At 39.4% G+C, this 24526-nt stretch overlaps 1 protein-coding gene across 2 annotated transcripts; it reads right to left on the reverse strand.

The window, feature by feature from the left end:
• Positions 1-1342: 1342 nt before the first annotated feature.
• Positions 1343-18415, reverse strand: LOC131243971 (sodium-dependent phosphate transport protein 1, chloroplastic). Of its 2 annotated transcripts, XM_058243633.1 has the most exons (10): positions 17964-18414; positions 15171-15278; positions 13931-14086; positions 12663-12878; positions 10961-11170; positions 6906-7043; positions 3117-3218; positions 2842-2907; positions 2585-2669; positions 1343-1974 (listed from the first exon to the last, which is right to left on the reverse strand). In XM_058243633.1, the coding sequence occupies exons 1-10, from the start codon at positions 18354-18356 to the stop codon at positions 1877-1879; spliced, it is 1572 nt and encodes a 523-aa protein (XP_058099616.1). In that variant the 5' UTR covers positions 18357-18414; the 3' UTR covers positions 1343-1876. The 2 variants fall into 2 exon arrangements, with proteins under 2 accessions (XP_058099616.1, XP_058099617.1); XM_058243634.1 differs by lacking the exon at positions 13931-14086 and having other exon boundaries at positions 17964-18415.
• Between the last annotated feature and the right edge of the window lie 6111 nt (positions 18416-24526).

Genomic DNA, 24526 nt, shown 5'->3' on the forward strand with positions numbered 1-24526 from the left:
AAGCACTTCAAGCAAGAAAATTTAAGAACTTCATACACTATTTGCCCCTCCGTGATTGAATACATACCACAGAACGGTATACCATGTATCATTTTCAATTAGCCTTTACCATTTTTATGAGTGTAGATAATTAGGCTGAAATTAAAGTGGACGTATGCAATCTTTAATTTGATTGTTGTAAGTGATTCAAAGGTGGCAGAGACATGCTCATAAATGGAGCGTGGAATATGCTGTGCATATTTTATCTGCTAGACTGGCTTGCATAGGTATATATTGGGGGCATGGGTCCCTCTAACCAGGCCCCATGTGGGTGACATTTCATGATCAGGTCCGCCCTATTCACCATCGAGTTCAAAATTCATAATGATCTAAAACTCAGGTAGGCCACACCACATAAAACAATTAAGATGGGCTCACCCACCATTAGTTGATTAGGGTCCACATTGGTGTCCATTCATCTGGCATACCTCATGGAGATGCAGGCAATCCCTAAAAGTCATGCTATCCCAATTTCCCGGTACGAAGGTGATTTTTTCGATTTTTCTATACTAAGCATAGATTTCTTACCGTTTTTTTGAAATAGATAATCTTCCATTGATGTGTATCTAAAACTTGTTTGCTGGTATGAAATTATTTTAGAAAGCAGCAGAGAGAGGAGGACTCGATCCAAACCGTACCCAAACCGATCCGACTCTATTTCCCTGACCGAGTCGGACGCGGTTCGGGTCAGGCCAACAAGGGATCGGATCGGATCGAGTCAACCCTACTAGACTCGGTCCCGGATCGAATCGAGTTCGGGTCAGGTTCTTTAAAAAAATCAGATTGAGTCGAGTTAGACCCAATCTGGTCCGACTCGACTCGATGCCCACCTCTACTGAGGGGTAAGCTTTTGATTTGCTAGTTTTACACATGCGCGCACACACCCATGCATGCACACAAACATTTGCACACATACATATAACCGCTGATTTTAAGATTAAAAAAGGGGGGAATATTGAAAAGGATAAGTAATCATATACAATTGAATGTAATTTACACTCAACTTCATATGGGGCCCAAATCATGTGTGTAACATCCATAATGTGTGCCCCACCATGAAATGGGACATCCCGAACTCACAAGGATCCACTCATCACATGGGCCACGCCATAATTTTCATGGACAATGCAACTGCCAAAACATTGATTTTCATGCTGTGGCCGACCTGATTGGATTGGCCTGATTTTTTGGGCAATCCATTTTCGTGGTGGGAGGACCTTTTAGATGGGTTGGATTTCACATACACGTGACATTGGCCCAACATTGCATTCGATTGTGCAGTAAAGCTAACTATACGTGATCATTACATCAAAAAGAGGTTATCAGATTAATATTATAGCAAGTATATATGAGGGAAAATGTAGTATGCTATACATATTTATAGAGAAAAATTAAAATCAATAGTGGTGAGATTGATAAAATCAGTACCAAAAATAGATTTGATGACAACCCAAGGCTACTTTGTTTCATTGGCATTCTGTAAAGATCCCGATGTGATGAGATGGCACTGTTTCACGAACTACGAAGCTTGCTCATGATGACATAGCCTTGCTGGCCCACTGCTTTATCCACGTGGGGAAGCTGGAGCCTGAAGAATTTCATGCTTTGAGATGAATGGATGATGATGAAATGCAAACACCTATAGTGTTCTGTGATGGAGTTCGTAGCTTTTCTCATAGCAAAAATGCCACCAATCCATTAGAAAACACCCATACCATCCCTTCCTCGCCCTCTCAGTTTGTTTTTTGCTTGCTCTTTCATTTTTCTTTAAATTCTGTGTGTGTGGGGGGGTGTTAGCACTTAGCTGTTTCCGTCTGACAATCAACTGCAACAACAATCAGTCAATGATTTTCTCGCCTGTTGAGAAAAGGTTCCAGACCACAGTTCCAACAAGATAGAGACCAACTGAGACCTTGAAGACATCATCCCAAGAACCTGAAGATTGCAACATTTACATGCGGTGGTCAGTCGAAGAAAATTGAAAATGCTGCAAGATTTCTCAATAGCTCAAAGATATTGCATTATTTGTAATAACCACATTTCCAAAGGTTGCTTTGTTGGACATGTGACATCATGTGACTAAGGCATGCCGACATGTACTTTAAAGGGAAATTGATGCAACTAAATGCACCCTAGTGCATATATACATTAGTTTAGCAGCAATTGTATTAACATCAACGTGCTTCCTATACTTTTATGCTTTTACAAAGTAGCGGAATGATATGGTTAGCCCCAAAAAATCTTCAGATGAATCATAGAGCTAATTGTCTACTTCAGTGAGCCACCAGAATGACACCAATTGTTCTGTTTTCTTTTTGCTGGGCCTCTCTGTATGTTACTAATCACAATTAGTCTGTGCCATGTCTGATGATTTGGGATCTGACCATAACATTCCCTTTGCAAACTAATACAACTAGATTGTAGTATATCTTTTATGATGTCGACTTCCGTGCTTTTCTATGCAATTCACCTTGCCTAACATTAATGCTTATTTATGTCTCTAAGTTACAAAGGCATTAATCGACCGCAAGAGATAAGACCAAACCATGTTGCAAGATGTAACCCGTGGCTGCTGTTCCAAGGACACCTGCCAGCACTCCAGCAGTATTCGATAGACCCAGTAGCACTCCCTGTAAATAATTCAAAAAGAAGAGGAAGAGAACCCATTACTTTTCCTAAAATATTCACTATTGTTAGATTGGAAAAGCTTGATTTGAGGTGGGGGTTAACAAAAAGTGGAATTTATGGCATGTCAATAACATTGGAAAGAAAATTAGTATGAAACAGATAGACTGTACTTACAGCATATCGAGGGCCTATGTCTTGATGGTTAGAATACAGACCAGATTGCGAGAATGCATCAGTTCCCTATTAAAAAGATTCAAATAATGAGCTTTTATTATAGCTAGCTGATCCAAACAAGCCTTTGAGAAAAACAGGTTTGACTTGCAACACGCCCGTTTTCACAGAGAGTCAATCTAAACCAATGGGATTGGAGAAAGTCTGCATAATGGAAGCTGAGCTGAATCTAGCAAAATTAGACTAAAGAATCCACAAGCATTTCTGTATTTACAAACCTGACTGCACGCCATGCATAGTACTGCCATTGCCGGGGAATTGACGTGGCTCAACTGCGTTAGAAAGAAAGCAGGACCGAGAAATCCAATTGACTGCATGATCTGAAAGTTCAGATGAACACTAAATCAGCAATGCAAACCATGGTTTAAAAACTCGAAAGCTCAACTCAACTCCATGTCAAGCCAATTTGGGTTGACTCAAAAACTTGCATGAGGTTTTACGTGACTCGATTCAATCTTTAATTCTTAAAGTCAATATTATTTGGGTTTTCCAATGTCCCCACTTTCATGGGGACCTCAACAATGTCCCCAAACCTTCTAAATGGCACATGGGGTGACCTATTGTTGATCCAAACCGTTCATTCATTAACTACAAGCAAGCCATGTTGAGAAAAACATGCCGATTGGGTGATCCTAAGCTTCTGATCAATTGCATGAAAATGGCCAGTCAAGATTCACGAAAGAAACAAAATATGTCCAATCATCATCTTGAAACATCTAATAGACATATCCCAATTTGTATATTCTTATGATTCTAAAATAACACTTTGATTTGATAATTCTAATCATGTGATTTATGACTCATAAACAATGGACAGTTGTAATAAATTGACCCCATTCGAAGGGTTAGGATCATTTGATCGGCATGATTCTTGCACCATGGGTCGCTCCTAGTTGTATGAATGAATGAATGGTAAAGATCGACGATACGTCACCCCATGTGCTGTTTAAAAAGTATGAGGACGTTGCTAATGTCCATGTTATTTATAAATGTTTTAAATAGCTATAGAAATATACTCCAGTGCTCTTAGAGCAGAATAGTTATAGTGCTCATAGTTGCATTGGGACACTTAGTCCAATCCATTGATCTAGACTGTTTATTGGGTTTAGCACACATTTCATGGGCCACCATACAAATATCAGGTCAACAAATATGAACCATTTGATCAATGGTCTTCAATATGGATGGTTAAGAAAATTTACACAAATATAGTTCCGATCAACAATTTGATCCGTCTATTTGATAGGACCTATTATGGACTGCTTATGATTCTAAAGAATCACTTTCATTAGGCAATTGTATGCATCCCATCTATCACCAAAATAATGGATAGCTGTAGAAATTAAGGCTAAATCAAAGATGGATTGCATCATTTGATCAGTATGATTTTTGTAAGATAGCCTACAAAATTGTGCTGTGCTTAATGGACAGTTCAGATCGATTAAATGGACTGTCCAAGTGAACCAATGCAACTAGGAGAGCATTGAAGCATTTCTCATAGTTATATATGATAAAATATAAAAATAATGAATGGATATAGATGAAATTTCTACTTCAGTTGTAGCTCATGCTGTTGTGTTTTTTAGAATAAAAATAAATTTCAAAAATAAAAGTTATTTTTAGAAAGTAAATAAATATATTAATTATTTAAACTTTCCATAAATAGTGTGTATAGTCAGTCGGTAAGAGAAGGGGTTTTTGCTTATGCAACCAGGGTTCAAATTTCTTCAAGGACGGTGCAAAGCACCGTCCGCGCACACGCGCGCGCGGCGTGGGCTGTAAGGCTGCTTGGGCGCTTTTTGGCGCTTTATTAGGCGCACTTAGCACTTCGCACGTACGCATCGTCGCAAGGAGCAATAAGAGCCTTAGTCTTTTTGGTATATGGTTCAAACTTTTTTGGGCCATGGTTCAACTGGTATTGAACCGGGGTCTACCCTGATGTTTTATTACCTTTTTTATGATTGAGAGTAATTGTGACATGATTATACATGTGACACCTATGCCACGTGTCGCTTATGTGGATACAGTTTTTCCTGTTGGATAACTGCTCCTGTCTGAATGGGTACAGAAATAATTGCCATAGGACATAGAGTCATGTCCTTTCATGGAAAGACAATTATTTGTTGTGAATGGGTATGGATTTCTTGAAGAGGCTCTTTAGCACCTCTTCAGGAAGAAATCCATAACCTTTCAATTGATATAAATCCTGGATACTATAATCCAGAAGAAGATACTCTTAATCCTTAAGATTATATCATCTTCTGTGCAATTACTCTCGATCTAATCTCTTGCTGAGTTTTTTCTGAACATCTTAAGGCATATCGGTGTCAAAACTAGAGATCTGTTCAACACTTAAATGTGCAAATTTTCGTGTTGAAAATCGAATTGAGAGTTCATTGTATCCTGAAGACAATTTGCAGATTTCCTTCGTTTGCACTTACTGGAATTTCCAAAAAAATGGCAGCAAATCTGTCTTGAGAAATTGACTATTTAAGTCGAGCCTTCAACCCGATAGATTTGATCGTTTCGTTATCATTTTCTTCTATCCTCCGTTGTGTACAAGAAACACTTAAATTTCTAACACATGCTCTTCTACCTATTGTTGCTATTCAAACTTCCAACATCCCTTGTTGTTTCTAAGATATAAAGAATTACATGTTTCTAATCTAGGATAGTTTCAAGGATCATGCAAAATATGGAGGAGGTACATTGCCAACAACAATTCTAAAGATCTCATATCCTACCCGAGGTAGATAATATATGATTTAGGATCTAGCATGCATTTTGGTACCATTTACTAAATGGTCACAACCCTACAAGACCTTGATTCGTGCACTTGGGTGAGGATTCAAACCATACCATTAGTGGAGCACCTCTTGGTATTTTTGGATGGTAAAAGAATTCTTAGACCAAATGGGTGGCCCATCCATAGGTCTACCAGTTGGCTGGTTTGGATGGATTGAGACATTTGCCAATCTTATCATAGGACTGATACCATCTAATATATGGCACTGGATGCACATTGGATCCTACTTTTTTTTATAGATTGGTGTCTAGAAACTGTAAATATCACACAAAAACCAAATGGAATTAAGGAAACATGGAAATTGTTACTGCTGAAACTTGGAGACATTCGACACTTTAGCTTCCAAGATTGAAGAGAAATGAAGAGACAGCATTCACCATCGTGTATTAATCACAGTTCAGAAACAACCAATGAGCTTCTTGGCTTCACCCAGAGGTGCAGCCTTGGCAAGTAGTATGTCTTGAAAACTGATTGGATGCAGAACTTGCTCTAAGAGTCTTCGAATAAAAGTATTCAGTAACAGTAACAGTAACAGCCGCCATAACGGCTGGCCGTATGAACAATACAATACGGACCATAACAGTCTAATTTTTTTTTTAAGAAAAAAATATATTGCCCCCATTATCAGTACATTACAAACCTGTTACAGCCATTACAGGCCCATTACAAGCCTTTTTTTCTTTTCAGATCGGGAATTACAGCCCTGTTATCGCGTAATGAGGTCCCACTGTTAGTGTTACATAACAGTTTTTTAATACCTAGCTTCAAATGAGGGATTTTCTAGAGAAATCCAGTTTATTCTATTTTTCTTTGATTCAAGGGAGTCTATTTTTATTACTTGGTAGCAGATGTTAAGAACCTTAGACATCTCAAAAAAAATTCAGACTTTTCCAATTTATAATCATGCAACACAAAGTAATTTTTCCCCCTATTTTAATCATATACAAGAAGTCATGAATGAGAAAGATGTTAGTGATGAAAGTGGAAGCAGGAAACGAAAGACAACATAAGAATGCAAGTTAAAGCATTTGATCTCCTCTATCGTGATTTTCCATGTAATTCTTAGTGTTATATTTTCTGGTAAAAACTACTAATAAAAAACTCTTGTAAGAACAAAATTCCATATAAATTTTATTTATGTGACAATCAAAACAGCATGCCACCAATCTCTTCCAATTAAACTCAAAGCAGAGAATCAAACCTTGCGAACTGTTGTAACAGATAGCCCTTTACTAACAAGCGTGTCTGCAATCCACCCTCCAAGGTTGGCAGATAATGCCATCGTAAGCCAGGGTAAAACACAGAGTAGGCCAGATTCTGTGAGGTTGAACTTCAAGACCTAGAGTTGATCAGAAGCAAACAGGTTCATCAACGTTTGTATTGCATGATAACATTTGTAAACACTAAATGATGTCTTTACAAACCGGACTAAATAAAACAGATGATGGTGATTATAAATATTCTAGTATCCACATTTTCATCAATAATTTCTGAAATTCTCAAAGAATGTAGTACATTATATAAAACTCAAACAAGGATTAAAAATATTTGTTGCTTGATGGTTGTAAAAATGCTGTTTATCAACTATTTCTTGCATTTTATTTTTTTTTGGGATGAGATTTGTTATCATTTCCTCTAGGGACGGCACCCGTTATCTGCAAATGGGTAATCAAGATAACAAGAAGGTCAGGCATCACAATCAGCATGTCTGTAATTCAAGACTTGGCATGACGTTACACAGAATTATGGTTTAGACCAGGGCTGACTCAACCTGAGTTCTGTTTGGGTGGGTCAGTTTGTCAAGGTCTTCCAGTTGGGTTTAGGGTAGGAAAACTCCAACCCAATTTGAAATAGGGTTCGGTTTGGGTAGAGAAAATTCAGGTCAGCTAAGGTCATTTTGGAATAATCACATGTATTTGGGTCAGGTTAGATTTATGTATAGAGGTTTTGGGTTGTCGGCTGGTTGGGCAACTCAGGCTGGAATTTGGATCCGATCGGGTTGTGGGTTGCGGGTTAGGTCCTCTTGAGGTTGGGTCAAGCTCTCAACCTGACTTAACCCACCCGAGTTGCACCCCTAATTTAGACTAAGAAGAAATAACACTCAAATCGGGATTCTAGAACACCTACAAATGAAATATAAACTCAACTCTGATGTATTCACTTTGTCAATTTTTGTGCATCTTATGTTTGACAATCCCGTAATGTATATGTGATCGTATGATCCAACTCATCTACTAAAAGTAGCCATTGCAATTGTTATGAAAGTTATGCCATTATCAGTTTAAGGGCAAGATGTAGTACATGTCCCATTAGATACTTCTTCAACTTGTTAGAGGATCTCTGCTCTAGCTCCCTCTTATTCATATCTTTCATTGTCCATGTGACTGCCAATCCCCCAATTAATCATTACCTCATTATAGAATGTCTGTCATTGACTGAAAAACTCCTTCAGCTTTGTTATTTCTAGAAAAATACTGTCTCACAGATCAAGATCATCCTTCACCTCCAAATTTGATTTGCCTTCGTACCCTTCAATACCAAGGCATTAATCAAGTTCAGAAAATGGTAGTTTTGTGAAATCTGTGGATTTTGAATCTCCCGTTTGTTTCTTGTTGGGGATTTGCTAAAATCCATGGATTTCAAATCCATGCCTCCATAAATCCATGAATTTGGGGCAAATCTAAATTCCCCAAAAATTAAAGACTTACCAAATCCTCAAAATGAGACACTTACAAAAGCAAGTAAAAAAAAAAAAGTTAATTCCTTTGCAATAAATGCTCCCCAAATCTATGGATTTGTAGTTTAATTCCCAAACAGTGGACTTTGGAATTCGCCAAATCAAAATCCAATGCATCCATGAATTTGACGTGTTCATGGATTAACCAAATTCAGTCTCATTTCCTTGATCCCAAACAGTGTTTTAAATAGCGGTAGCGTGTTGCGTAGCATTCAACCCTCCATAGTGTGTAGCGAAATAGCGTAGCGTGTAGCGTAAGCTACACAATACTTCTATTTTTTTAATTTTAAATATATATATATATATGATAAATATTAAATAATAAGAAAAAAGCAAAATATATAAATGTCACATTCTTCAAAATAAAAATCCCAAAGTTAAAAGCATTAAGTACAATACAAGTATAACGAACATAAAACCGATAGTAACCGGCATTTTAAAAGGAAAAAAATCAGGGAAAAACTGAAAATACCAAGTTATTTTGTCTCCACATTGAAAAAAATTCAAAAAAAAAGGAACAATGGGCCCTTAAAAAAAATTAATGGCAATCATTCAATCACATTGTTTCCCGTGGTGTGGTCCACCTGAAATGTGGATCTAACTCATTGTTTTAGCTCGTTCCATAAAATGAGTGTCCAAAATAGATGGACGGAGCAAATAAAATACGTTACATCATAATGGGGCCCATGACAATGGGGCCCACGACTTTAACATGAGCAGCGTCCCCAAAATAAAGGACACGGATTAGATACTTAGAGGTTGAGTAGCGAGTGGGCTACTGAAGTGACGTCACCAAGTTCCATGGGCCCCATTATGATGTATGTGTTGTATCCACACCGTCCATCCATTTTGAGATATCATTTTAGGGCATGAACCAAAGAATGAGGCAGATAAAAAGCTGTAGTGGACCCCACCACTGAAAACAGTAGGAAAAGTGATTCCCACCGTTGAAACTATCCTAAGGCCCACCATAATGTTTACTTGAAATCCAGCCTGTTCAAATGTTCCAAAAAACATGAAATAAGGGAAAATGCAAATATCAGTTGATCTAAAACTTTTATGTCCTTCAGAAGTTTTTAATGGTGGGCGTCACTGTCCCCACTATTTTCTGTGCTGGGGTCCACTGAAGCTTTAGATTTAACTCATTCTTTGGATATTGTCCTAAAATGATATCTACAAATGGATGGAAGGTGTGGATACAAAACATACATCATGGTGGGGCCCACGGAACGTGGTGACGTCACTTCAGTAGCGAGTCTACGTACTAAACCTGTCAGTAGCTAATCCACGCCTGAAAAAAAGGGTCCAATGCCATTTTAGAAAGGGGAATAGGGTTTCCCGTTTCTATCTGGAACCCAAATCCCAATCTGAGGGTTTCCATTTCGAACCCAAATCTCTGAATCGAACCAAAATTCCCGAGAGATCGCAGATTATTCGCCGGAATTCTCGTTGATTTTGAAATGTTTCATCCATTCAAAAAAAAAAAAGGGGAGGTTTTTTCGTACCTGCGGAAGACCAAAACTCAACTGTTGTCGATCAAGGCCCACCGAATTCTTCTTCCGATCAGGCGTACCTCTTCTACAGGTACCGAAATCACCTTCTTACAATTTTTTTTATATTTTATATTTTATTTTTTGGCATTTACGATGCTCTCCCCAAAATTACAGGTAGCGCACGCTACCTGTGCTACACGCTACGAGGCCGTAGCGTACGCTACGACCCCTGTAGCGCACGCTACAGAGGATATACGCTACCTGCTACGCTACGTAGCGATTTTGCTACGCTACGCATGCTACTGAAAACACTAATCCCAAATAAGGCCTAAAGAAACAGATATCATCCTCAATAATCTAGAGAAGATCAGGGTAGGATCATGTGGAAATATAACTTCCTAAGCAGCAGAATTTGCCGTTGCTCTGGAATGATTTATTTTTCATATCTCCTGTTGGAAGATGAAATATTCTAGTGAGTTTTCTCACATTCTCTTCCAATGGATATTTGACTTTTGTGGATAGTCATGACAGAATGGAACCAGGTTGTCGTGGAGTGGAAGCTCAATTGCACATCTAATTGTGATTGTTTCAATTAGAAATTGACATTGTACTGCAATATGCGAGATGTATAATTCATTTCCTCAATTATATTGACTTAGAAAGTTAGAACCATCCTTCTCCCGACTTTGTTGTTTTCCAGCTGTCATTTTTGGATGATTCATTCAATTCCATTCATCTTGCCATTTTTTCATTTCGTTTGTCATGGGTGTCAATGTATCATGGATGTAAAGTTCCATATTTTGGTGATCTATTATGTCAGTGACATTCCAAAAGGGCGTGTCTTCACCAAAGGTTGCTACTGCAATCCATATATTCATGCGATATAAAGGAACACAATTGATGAATAGAATTGCTATTTCTTATTCTATTCAAACAAAATATAACTCCACCAAGAACATTGACATTATAAAGACCATAAATCAGTTCTGTCGGTAACACATGCATAAAGTAAGTAGAATTAATTACCTGATTGTAGTATGTCGGCATCCATGTGAGGAGAATGAAAGTTCCCCAGTTGTGGCAGAAATGAGAGACTATTAGGGCCCAAACTGGTGGCTTTGATAGGATCAATCTCCATGGGATAGTTTTGACGGGCTCATTGGAAATGCTGTTACTAATGATTAGCTGCTTCTCTTCTGGTCGAAGTTCAGGGTCATCAAGAGGCGAACTGTGTGCCTGAAGTATCATTAACCATAGGAAGAAGAAGTCATAAAAAAAATAAGGACACAATCATTCAATAAATGTAAAAGAAGAACAACACTCATAACTCTTGATATTCTTGATATTGAGTAGAATACAACTTTATAACCGGAAAATTTTTCACATAGGCTCCTCCTGTGTAATATCAAAGAAATTTCAGCTTCACTTGATTAGTTTCAATTTTTTCGTATCTCAAATAACTGAAAACATCACCAATTGAATTCTAAACAGTAAAAAGAAACACTGTAAAAAAGATATTGGTGGAATTTCTGAAAGCATGTGAACAGGTAGTAGAGGACTTCATGAACAGTCTTGGATTGAAAGGACGGTCGAACATTTCCATCTGGAGCAAAAAAGGCTTAGCAAACACTACGGGTTCCAATGGACATAACTTTTCACTCTGATCTCTGATTTTCACCAATAATATATTGTTGAAAAGGCCTCAAAGAGCTTGACTGATTTCGTGGGGGGAAAAAAAAAAACGTTGTTTACTGGCTCAAATTTGCATCCAAAGTTAGAATTTGCTATTTTTAGTAAGTTTCACAATTATCGTTTCTTTACGTGTTTTAGGGTTTCTGCCATCATTGCTTGCATCAATAGATTAGTTTTGGGATTCTGATTGAGATTGTAAGATCCATATGATTTTACTATTTTTAGCAAATTTTCTATTTGGGAAAATAGCCAGGTCTAGTTGAGTTAGGGTTTTGGGCGTGCAATGCCTATTTAAGGTTGTCATATGTGCCTTGTGATACATTCAATTTAATAAAACTTATCAGCTTTAGTTCTCATTTTAGAGGAATTTCTCTCCTTATGGATTCAAGTATACTTGTTAAGGAAGAGACAGCAATCTCTTCCTCTTGCTTCTCTTTACGCAACGCTATGCTAGCATGTTTGGAGGTTGCTATGTTTGCATTGAACAGAAAGCCCATTGACCTAAATGGCCATTGAATTCATTTATTCTATTTATTCCACCGTTTGGCCATGGTTAAAGGACTTAGTAACTCAGACCAACTCATTCAGTCCTGAGTCGGGGTTGTATTGGTCTAACTTGCGTGAGCTAGGGTTGACTTGGGGGGATGAATTGTGGTATCAAACCAGATCAGGTCCTACTGAGTCTGAGTCAACTTTTCGACTTGGACAAGACTCAGACTCGTCTGATTTGTCAAACCATGCGTTTGACAGACTTTCACCTTCTGCTCAATGCATAATGAGGTTTCTGCAAAAAACCAGACAAAGCACCACCTCCAATCTAAAGTGGGTGCTGTTTCAATAGGACACAATTGCTATTTGCACCCTTTTTCCGAATGACACCTTAGCCCTCAATCATATTGCAAAGTTTCCTTTTAACATATAGAAGCACTATCAAGCAATTTAGCCACGGAGCTCATTTAAAGATACGTTGTCATGAGAGGCAACATTAAGAACTGTAATAGGCAATACTTCATTGATGGCAATTGAAGTCTGTTACCTTATTCAGCCATATCACAAACCAAACAGTTCCCAGAGAACCAAAGGAGAAGAACACTGATGGCCACCCGAATTTATGTATCAAGAATGGCGAAAATGCCAGCCCTGTAACTGATCCAAGGTACATCCCACTGTATACCAGTGCTAGTGATCTGCTTCTCTCTGCTACAGGAATCCACTTTGACAGAATGTTATTCATAGCGGGCATTGCAACACCCTGAAAAGAAGATAAAAATCTCAGCTTGAAGCCAGTGAAATACAATTTCTTACCAATTTAAAGCAAAAGATAACTAATTTCAACAGTAAAAGAGAAATCAATTCACAGTTCTTAAACTCTCTGACTCGACTCGAAACTCGACTTGGCGAGATTTTGAGCCGAGTCACTGAGAAACTTGGAACTTGGTCTGACTCCATCCTGACTTGGGATGACTCATCGAGTCAACTCATCCACTTAGTCAAATCGAGACGACATGTGGTGACTTGACTGAGTCACTCGGTGAGTCACAGTGTAGACATTAATAAAAAGTGAAGAGGGGGAGGGAGGCAATCAAAACCTTGACCTCAAAAATGATCACAGATACACTTAACCAGTGCATCGTCCAGTCATTTGACAGAAGTTTTCCATTTTATATTACCTTTAGTAACTCTTATCCATATTAAATTTACATCACTATTACTATTATTTTTAAATTATAATTTATTAAATATTGAATCAATTTAATTCAAGTCTTCGAGTCCATCCGACCTGGGTGAATATCAATTCAAGTCGAGTTTTCAGGTTTTTGAACCATGAATCAATTACTAATCCTTTTTCCCAACAAAAGTAAAGGCAACTGACTCAATAATTTCCCGTCCTAGCATACAAGAAATCATAAAGAGAATTGACAGGTGTGGCATGCAATGGAAGATCCAGTAGCAGAAATCAGTTGCAGTAGAAGATTGATGCAGAGCATTGCAGCACACGTGCGGATGTGGCATGCAATGGAAGATCCATGCCACTGTCAGGTGGGGCCCACCATGAACATACCATGGCCTGGATCCTGCATGGCTGTGCCATGTCTGGCATGCAACCGCAAGCCACTTCTTCTCCTTACCCATTTTCTGCAATGAAATCTGACAGTTCTTTTCCTATGCCGAGATCTTTAGATAAAAGAAATAACTAAAAATAAGGATGTAGTCATTATATGCTTCACAGGCAACTGAGAAATGTCAGTCATATTTTATCCATTTCCATCAAACTAGAGAGAGATAGCAAACAAGGTAACTAACCTCACCAATCCCCATGAACGCCCGCGTGACAAGCAAGAAAGGCAATCCAAGCTTAGCAGCTACAGGTGTTAGAGCTGTAGCTATGGACCACCAAACAACCCCAAATCCCAATACAAGCTTCCCACCAACTGTGTCTGCCCATATACCTCCAGCAATCTATGCTTTGAAATTGCCAATTAAAAGAAACACCATATTAGCACGACACAAATACAAATATGGAAGTGTGTAAATTACACTTTGATGTTTAGATACAATTTTGCCACATGCCAAACACCATATTAAATATAAAAGGCTTAGGGTCGGATTGGATGCACTTGAGAAAAATGGGGTTTCCAGCGATGGGAGTTTCAAAGCCTGCTTTTCAGTCTACTCAACGAAAACCAATCGGATTGGTTTTTATCAAGTCAGCATTTTAGTGCTTATTTTTTGAGTGGGATGGTGAAATGGGGTTTTGCAAAGTGCAGCCAAAGTCCAAATGCACATCAAAAAACCTGGTTTGGCTCAGAAGGGGTTTACACATCAGACACCATTTTGGAGTGTGAGTCCAGATGGGCCCTATCATAGCCTAGATATAAAAGGCTATGACCAAAGTGCAGGAAAACGGGATTGTGCATAATATGTGGAATTGACACTACATCCTATATCTTAATTCTTAAATTATCATATCCTTCAAACTCAGAATAACAAAAGAAAACATACAACTATACCAACTTCAATTTCAGCAATAAATAAAAAATCCGTGTAGAGAAAGCACTATATTTTTTCATAATTCTTTTTAAGTTTTGCATTTGAAGAAAATGTGCGGATAGCCCAATGGTATCATGAGAAATAACCTATGACACCTACATATGGAATAGGTAAGGAACAATCGCATCATGCCTATGCCTTTTCACACTTTGAATTTAAGTGCTAGACACAAAGTCTCTACTCATGGCTCAGTGGTAGACTCACAAAAGCTTCAACACAGAGGTCATGGGTTCAAGTACCCATTGTGGCACCCATTCTGAAGAGTTTGTATAGTCGTAGCCATGAACATGTTGAGAACCCTCTTTGTGGTTCAGTAGCAATAACGCACGAGTTATTATTCTTGAAGCATTGTCATGGCCCCCAAAATCCAAGAGATCTGATTGATCTACCAAACTTTAAGCTATCAAATCATGCTTCGAATTCTTGGAACAGAGTCTCTAGCTTGTAGCTAAGAAAACAAGACAAGTTATCTCATGGATATATCATAACCAACCTGGGTGAGAAGGTAACCCCAGAAAAAGGAAGACTGTATCAAGCCAACGGTTGCGGGATTCCAGTTGTACTCTGCTGACATGGGAAGGATGGCAATGCTCATATTTACCTATCACAGAGAATAATTCAAATGCAATATCAGTGGAAGGTCTTGATGATTAAATGGGACTCAGGAATTGTAAAATCAATCCATTCCAATCATTATTTTCAGAGGAAAACAATCATAAAAGCTAGTTATGTAAAGAAACTGGAAACAAAATATTTATTATGGAAAGGTCAATATTGTGAATCATTGCATGCGTACAAAACTAGCTCGAAGAAATAAAAACTTCCACATGTTCCCATGTGTACAATGTGGACAACACTTCATAGAACTTCTATGAAGTGGACATCAGAATAGCATTTCTTATAAATAAATGGACAAAATCCATCCAATTCACCTAAGTTCCATGCTGATTTATTCAGGGTACTCAAGAAAGCTATGTGAATCCACTCCAAGCACATACACAACCTAAAGAAAGATCATAAGCTTTGCCAGAATCCCTATATCAAAATCCTGTGAGTTGTTACCAGAAACAGTTCCTCAGTATCTAGTCCCAAGAAAATTGCATTATAAACAGAGCAATGCTTCAAGCATGCATCCGCAAATGTCAAACATAAGTACCCCTATGTGTCGAATTGGTGCAATTGAATGAGATCCAGGCAGTTCAACATGTGGGGCACATGCTGAACTATCCCAAACTAAACTATCAGGGTCTTCTAGACATCAGGTGAGTCACACAAGTACGTTGAACATCAGACATTGGTTATGCATATTTAAACGTCCATTATTCCATACACCTCAAAAAGTGTGGACTAATCCTTTTTAGCGCTAGAACTCATTCACCAGGAGCCCCACACGATGATGTTGTTGATGTCTCAAATCTTTTCAGCAACAGGGTCTATCAATGCCATCAACAGACCATTCGATGCTAGCGAACAGCAACTCGATGCCATCGAGAAAATTCGGATTCTCCCAAGTTGGTTGCTAGATTTTTTGGGTGTCCTGGTCGATGACATCGAGATTAGTTCGATGCCATCGAAGTTAGTTAGATGACATCGAGGACCCATAGAAGTGTCATCGAGGAAAATCGGAAATTCCATGTTTTGTCGCTGGAACAATTGGTGTTGTGTTCGATGACATCGAAGTAAGTTCGATGTTATCGAAGTCCCATGGAAGGTGTCATCGAACGATCGCACAGATTTACGCAGACCTGCGTATCTGCGGGATTTGTTTCCGATTCCGATTGTGATTCTCCCAATTGCTATAAATATGAGTGTAATTGGGATTAGGGTTCATAGAAAAGCTTTCAAATTCGTTCCTAAGGGTTTCAAGGGTGTAGCTTGGGTTGATTCAAGGCTTCTTCGAATCAGGGATTCTCTCTACTCTTGTAATTTTCCACTTTCATTGTGATACATGTCGCTTTGTGCCATGGATTTTCCACGTTAAAATCTGAGTGTTTGAGGTTGGACTTGATTGTTGCTATTGGATTACTCCACTTGATTCATCTCTGTGTGCTTCCGCGGTCCCCCAACAGATGGATAGCCAGGTTTTGCATGCTTGTGATGAGTTGGCAGCTGGGGGGTGGTTGCTCTTAGTTTTTTCAAATGGGGCGTACTTGCAATCTAGCATGACTCTTCCAAACACATCCGAACTAATCATTCCTTATGAAAATAATCAAAAGAAACCATCAGCCACAAAAACAAACTATATATGAATGTCAATGCAAGCCGCACATCTATCATCAGAACTAAAAACCAACAAGTAAAAGGGAAGGTCCCATTGTCAAATGAGGAAAATACGGATACTCTGCCAGAGTGTAACGATCCATAGGCATGCAACAACCAATGCACACAAGTGTACATATACCTCAAATTAAACTGTCAAAATAGCGAGCCTCTAAAGATCAAATCAAGTGGAAATTCCTAAACTCCAATTAATGGTTTGAATTCAGGTTGTTGACTATTTTTTCATTAGCCATTCATTTGACAGTCACCCATCGCACAATTAGAATCACCAAAATCATCCATCCAGTTTTATTTTTAGACCAAACTCAATCTACAGTGGGACCCACTTTTTGAACGTTTTGGATTGAGGCACGTGTGTGCCACGTGTAAAGCGGCCTTATGTATGCCTGTGGATTTTTGTACTCTTGAGTATTTAAAATTGAACAACACAAATTCTCAAATAATCAACAATAATAATAAAACACAAATGCAGAGAATAATTCACCAATTTAAAGAGAAATATAATATGTGCACGCATCTTACACAGTATACTTCAGCTCTCGGTTCTGACTAGTGGGCCCCATGGACTGGGAATCCAGACCATTGGTCTGTTTTTTCCCACCATGGATGGACTTGTCCACAAATATCTCCATACAAAAATCTTAACCTGTAGCAACAGTCCACATTCAACTGAAACGGATCCTAATATCTATCAATGGGATGCTCAATTCTAGAAAATTTTGGGGCATGATCCATACATGGCGCGCCATAACATACTGACGGTCTGGATCATCTAGTCATGGGTTCCTCTTATCAGAAGAGAAACCCCGTGTATACAATGCAAAGATGCGGACAGAGGCATCGTATAATTCCTCATTTCAGATCAAACATCAGAAAATTAGCACTAAAAGATAAAGATAATTACAATAATTGCCACTACAGTCTCTTTCTTTGAAAACATGGAGCGATTTTTCGTTTTTCTACTGAAAACGGTAAGAAAGAGAATCGAGGAAGGTCAGAATCTCACTCGATCCATGTTGCAGAGAAGAAACGCTGAGAAGCAGAGAATCACAATCACCCATCGCTTCGGGAACTGCTCCCACCATGCAATCGCTCCCCGCCCCGACTCGTCCTTCTCGACCAGATTCAACTGACTCACCGAGTTGGGCGCTGTGTCAGAGACCTCGAAAGGGTCGGTTTTCACATCGGCGCGTGTCCTGCCGGAGATCCTGCGGCGGAGAGCATCCGATTCGTCTGGGATTCTCGGAATTATCCGATAAGTTTGGGCAGGGAATTTCAAGAGGGCCGAGAGGCGGGTTTCGGGTCTGGTATCGGGGCGGGAGCTGTTCTTCGAGATGCAATGGCGTTTCTGGAGAGAAGAAACAGGGGCGAGAGGGAAGAGGAAGAATCCCGCATTCATGGCTTTCGTAGCGTTTCGGGTTTCGGGTCGCGTCGATTTTTATTTTATTTTTTTTAATTTTTTCGGAAGCGGGTTTTGTGGGGGAAGGGGAATACTGCGGATTGGCTGTGGTTTCGACACTTGTCGGATTGACAAAATGGATATTTTGTTGGCGGGAAGGTGTACGGTAAAGCCGGCAGAGCCGGAATGAGTTAGAACCCCTTCGCTCCTGTAGACGTGGGAGGATCCGTTATCAATCGGGACCGTCCATCTAGAGGACCCAGTTATGGATTGCCATTATTTTGAAATTTATATGTACTAGAAAATCATAGCCCTTGATTTCCTTCATTTTTTCATCGCTTAATGCTGACCATAGCCAGTTTTGTTTTCTACCGTTGCTTTGAAGGCAACCTGGTGGATTTGATAAGATAATCTGATATACTTGAGTATAAAAATGTTTCCATCCATGTTAGGTTTCAATAGATTGAAGGTCCCGATCGAAGCATTGAGCTATCAATTGTACTGCGGGAAGGTGGCTCTACTGTTTGCTGGTTATTCCAGCTCTACTCGGATTCCCCAGGAAAATTGTTTATTGTACGTGGGGAGAAAGCACACGTATTTGACATTCACCCGGAAGCGGACTGGCCGGTGTACCACACATCAGTTATATATCTGCTGTAGGTACGTTGGTGCGAGGACGAGCAGTGACGCTCTCAAGCTTTGAGTTGCACGAACGGTTCAATGGAGATCAGAGTTAGTGTTTTTTATTTTTCGCGCGCGCACCATCCCCCACTCACTCACGCCAGGGTGGGATTTCACCACCTATTGGTACTCGAACTCTTGACCAGGTGTTGAAACTCCTGCACGTCTACCACTGGAGCAAGAGTAAGGAGATCAAAATTACATGCAGTCCACGGTGATGAATTTATTATCTCTACACCATTCATCTATTTTTATAGATTAATTTTGAGTATCATAAAAAAAAAAAAAGTATGAATCGTATTTAAAAATTATCTAGACCATATCACAAATAGCAGCGGAGATAATAATTTTTACCATTAAACAATTCATAGGGCCTACCATAATGTTTATTTTCCATCTAATCAATTCATAAGGTCACAAAGACCTGAATAAAAAAGAAAAACAAATTTTATATTGATCCAAAACTTCTATATCCTTAAAAAGGGTTTCAATGGTGGACGTTCAATCTCCAACTGCTTTTTACATTGTGGTCCACTTGATAGTTAGATCTGTCTTATTTTTCGTCTCAAGCCTTAAGACTAACACACCAAATGGATGGACAGTTTGAATATAACACTTACGTCATGATCAAACCCACGTAACTTACTAATGTGAGTAAAGCAGCCATATAGTTGGTGTGAGGTACCAGCCAATCCATATGGTATTGGGAAGGATTAGGTGGGATGGGATTAAAAAATTAAAAAATAAAAATTATAATTATTAAGTATAGCAGGGATTGTCCCCTGGTACTATGGGATAAGCTTAATTTCATGTTATGTTTGTAATATGGTAGTATAGTGAATGGATATACCCACCATCATTTGAAATTATTGAGAATAACACATATGTGTTATATCTAAATTGTTTATCTGTTTTGTAACCTCATTTTATGAAATGGGCCTAAAAATGAGGCAGATACAAAACTTATGTAGCCTCAAAGAAGTTTTTAACGGTAGGTATTTGATCCTCGGTGCTTTCTATGGTAGGGTCCACTTGAGCTTTAGATTTACTTGATTTTTTGGCCCATGTTCTAAAATGATCTCAAAAAATGGGTGGATGGTGTGGATATAGCCCACACATCATGGTGGAACCTACACAACTTGCTAACATTGAGAGGAATTGGGACCAATGCAATTCCATCTAAACTAATTCCACGCTTTCCTGACACAGACCAAATGTAATTCCATCCCACCTAATCCCATGCCTCAAACGCCCCCTTAGCAAGTTCTGTAGGTCCCATCATGAGTTATGTGCTATATCCAAACTGTCCATCCATTTTTCGAGCTGTCTTAAGGTTATGAAGAAAAATTATACAAACATAACAATCAAGTGGACCACACTGGAAAAAGTAGTGGAGGATTGAACACCTACCATTGAAACCTTTTTGGGGTTCACGGAAGTTTTATATCAATATGAAATTTATTTTCCTCTTCATTTAGGTCTTTGTGACCTTATGAATTGATTGGATGGAAAATAAACATGATGGTGGGCCTTACAAAAATTTTAACCGAGAAAATTATTATCTCCGCTGCTATTTGCGGTGTGGTCTATTTGATCTTTGGATATGATTCATTTTTAGGATGGTACTCTAAAATGATCTCCAAAAATGATGAACGGTTTGGATATAATAAATACATATTGTGGGGCCCATGTAACTTTGATCTCCTTTGAACCGTTCGTACAACTCTGGAGCTTTAGCAGCGTCAGCGTTAGTCTTCGCACGACACGTACCTACACCTGTGTGGTACACCAGCTAATCCGCTTCCTCTATTTCCTCAGTGTTGATCCCGACAAGTGTTAACCAACGGTCTACGTTGGATGTCAACATGTGGACCCTCTGATAATCACTTCGGAGTGATTTTTGACGTAGTTGATATAATTAATGAGGATTGCCTGATTAACGGTCCGATGTCATACACCTGTGACTTAGTTCCATGTTTGAGGCATCATCCTCGGTGGGGACAATCACTTGATCCAGTCGCGACAGACAACCCACGCGAGTGTATATGACGTGGATGGAAGTGGATTGCGTGGTGACCCGGCACTACCGACTTCCGTAAGGTGAGGAATCTGTGGGGCCCACCGTAATGTATGTATTTCATCCATGCCGTCCATCCATTTTTACAGATCATTTGAGATCATAATCCCAAATTTGACGCATATCCGATGCTCAAGTGAACCACACCACAGGAAATTGTGGGATTGAATGCCCACCATTGGGCCAGAGAAGCTTTGGATGAAGCTGATATTTATTTATTTTTCGTCTATGTGATCTTATGAACAGGTTGGATGATAAATACACATCACTGTGGGCCCTAAAAAGTTTTCAACGTTGGAAATCATTGTTCCCACTATTTCTTTGGTGTGGTCTGCTTGAGATTTGGATATACTTCTATTTTGGAACCAACTCCTAAAATAATCTGAAAAAACAGATGGAAGGCTTAGATAAACCATATACATCCATGGTGGGCCCAACAAATTTTACTCAGTACGATAATTCAGTACTGAGTAACTCAGGGACGCGGATTGCGTACTACCCCCGCCCGTCCCTGGCTCCGAACGGGCAGTTCTGTGGACGGGCCCACCGTGATGTATGAGTAACTCAGTGACGCGGAGTTTCATAAAGCTTCAATCCTCGCCGGTAACATGGTATGTGTTAGGATGAGGACCGTTGATCTACTATGGTGCCATGTGATTGGACCATCATGCAAAAATATTAGTAATTTGACTATTCTCAACATCCAATACGTCTGATCATCTTTTAAATGGCTACCATTGCTTATTTTCAAGCTTCTATATGCCATCCATCTATTTATATCCCATCCATCCAATGATTATTATGGTATGATCGTTTCCCATCCAACTGCCAAACAGACGGTGGCCCACCAAATCAGTAGTTTAGATCCCGGTGAACAAGTTGTATGTGTGAGTGGGAGAAGTTGTGTGTTTATTTCATGGGAGCATAGCGCATGCATCATGGTAAGGTTGGCAATGGGCTCAGGCCTGGTTTGGGTAGATCACTAATTGTGGGGCCTACTGTGATGTATGTGCCTTGCATCCACACCCTCCATTGATTTTGACAGCTCATTTAAGGTGATGATCCATAATATGAAGTAGATCCAAATCTTAGGTGGACCATATCATAAGAAACAATCATGATTGAATCCCCACTGTTAAAAACTTCATGCGGTCTACTGGAATGTTTATTTGACATCCGACCTTTTGATAAGGTCACAAACATCTGAGTGAAAAGACCAGAAAAATATCAGTTTCATCCCAAACTTTTTGTGGAAAGGGTAGATTACCACTGTTTCCTTGTATTATGGTACACCTGAGATTTGGATCTATTTCATTTTTTGGATGCTACCTACCTACGGATTCAGAGATCCACCAAAGTCACGTCACTGTCAGCCCGAGCCTGAAACATTTTATTAAGTGAATCCTTAAATAATAATTTATTTATTTTTTAAAAAAAAGCAGCCCACATTAGTCCGTGGCACGACGTGGTCCATTTATTAAGCGGACCCAACCCATTTAATTAGAATTAAGGTCGGGCTGGACAGACGTGAGCCAATCCAGCGTGACCACATTTGAGTCTAAGAAATGGAATATGGGTATATATATATATGGCATGTGGATATATCCGTGCTTAGCATCTATTACCTGTTTTGAGTTGGGTTGGGTCATCTGGCCCTGCCATTGATAAGCCATATGAGCAGGTCAGGTTGGGTAAAGCTGAACCCGGGCCTGACCCATTTATTCAAACAGACGGCATCTATAACCCAAGCAGGGCCAACTATCCATTTAGCTCTGCCAAACTCGCGTCAGAAGTAGGCTGCGGCTCATGGTAGACTTCCCATCCAGTGGCGATGAGCCGAGTTGTCTAGTAGCCTTGGAGCTAAGGCATTGGCAGGAGAGTCAGGCCCGATTAAAATCTAAGACAAATGTCCGGCCAGGATGGGCCTTGGCCAATGATGTATGATATGGCCCAGTCTATCTCTAGCCCACTCAACTTGAGCATAGGACGTGCCATCTAAAATACAATATGCATTTGTAAATCTACAGTAGACTCAAAAGATGGTTAGATTTATTTGATGTACAATTGGTTGCTTGTTTTGAAACAGATAAATATACCTTAAATTGCATTTTAGCTCGAACTTATTTCGTCCTGAACTCTAAAGAAGCATTCGGATGGTGAGTTACTTTAGATAAGCTACTAATGTCATAAGTAATTTATTTTGGTTTCTACTTAGTCAATTAATGAGCATTGAGTATGTTGGGCAGGTAGAATACTCATCAATCAACAAGTCAAAAAGCATATTTAGTTTCCAACATCAAAAGTAATTATCCATGGAGCTTGTTTGGTCACATTCACATCTACCATTCATCATGCGAAACTAACCTTTGATGTGGACTATTTATTGTGCGGGGCCCACCTTGATGTGGGTCATCCATCATATGAGACCTACCTTGGATGTGGCCCATTCATCATTATGGCCCAACCTTTAATGTGCACCATTCATTGTGTCGCGCCTGCCTTTGACGTCGATCTTCCATCAAGTGGGGCCCATCATCAATTTTATTGTCCATCATGCAAAGCCCACCTTCAATATCCATTACCCATAGTGTGGAGCCCTCATTTGTGTGGATTGTCCATCATGTGGGCTCTACCTTTGATGTAGTTCATCCATCAGGTAGGGCCCGCCTTGGATATGGGTCACTCATCATTAGGGTTGACCTTTGATGTGGATTGTCCATCATGTGTGCCGTACCTTGATGTGGAGCGTCCATCATGTACAACCCACGAATATTATTATTTACCTAGCATGTAGAGCCCACTTTCAATGTGGACCTCCATCACGTGGCCCCACCTTTAATGTGGGCTGCCCATCATACAGGGCTTGCCATGGATGTGGGTCATTCATCATTAGACGCTGACATTCGATGTGGACAGTCCACCATATGGGGTCACTTCAATACAGGCCATCCATCATGTGTTGGTCCAACTTTAATGTCCACTGACCATCATGCGGAGCCCACTTTTGATGTAGACTGCCCATCGTGTAGGCCCCACCTTTTAAGTGGGCCATCCATCATAGCAGCACACTTTGAATATGGACTTTTTATCATTATGAGGCAACCTTTGATGTGGGCCATTCATATGTGAGCCCACATTAATATTGGGTCATCCATCATGTGGGGCCTACCTTTTATGTGGACTGTCCACTTCAATATTGATAGTCGTCCATCACATGGGGCATCCTTTAACATATACTCCGAGAGAGAAGTAGAATAGTCATTAGTTAAAAAGCTAAAAATAACTACTAGGTACATGAGTTACTTTTACCATAATATTTATCCAACTAGCCTAACCAAAAGATGTAATTTAATTACTTAACAATAGTTAAAAAGTAAAGATGAGTTATTTCACGGTGGGTAATTGCAATTAT

This window comes from Magnolia sinica, chromosome 4 (genome assembly GCF_029962835.1).
Source record: "Magnolia sinica isolate HGM2019 chromosome 4, MsV1, whole genome shotgun sequence".
NCBI classification, from domain to species: Eukaryota; Viridiplantae; Streptophyta; class Magnoliopsida; order Magnoliales; family Magnoliaceae; genus Magnolia; species Magnolia sinica.

Coding starts and splice junctions, on each gene's coding strand:
- LOC131243971 (XM_058243633.1), bottom strand. CDS start 18,356: ATGAATGCGGGATTCTTCCTCTTCCCTCTCGCCCCTGTTTCTTCTCTC. Junction 14,087..15,170: donor GGGGTTACCTTCTCACCCAG/GTTGGTTATGAT, acceptor TTCAAAGCATAG/ATTGCTGGAGGTATATGGGC. Junction 1,975..2,584: donor GGGTTACATCTTGCAACATG/GTTTGGTCTTAT, acceptor TGCAATCTTCAG/GTTCTTGGGATGATGTCTTC.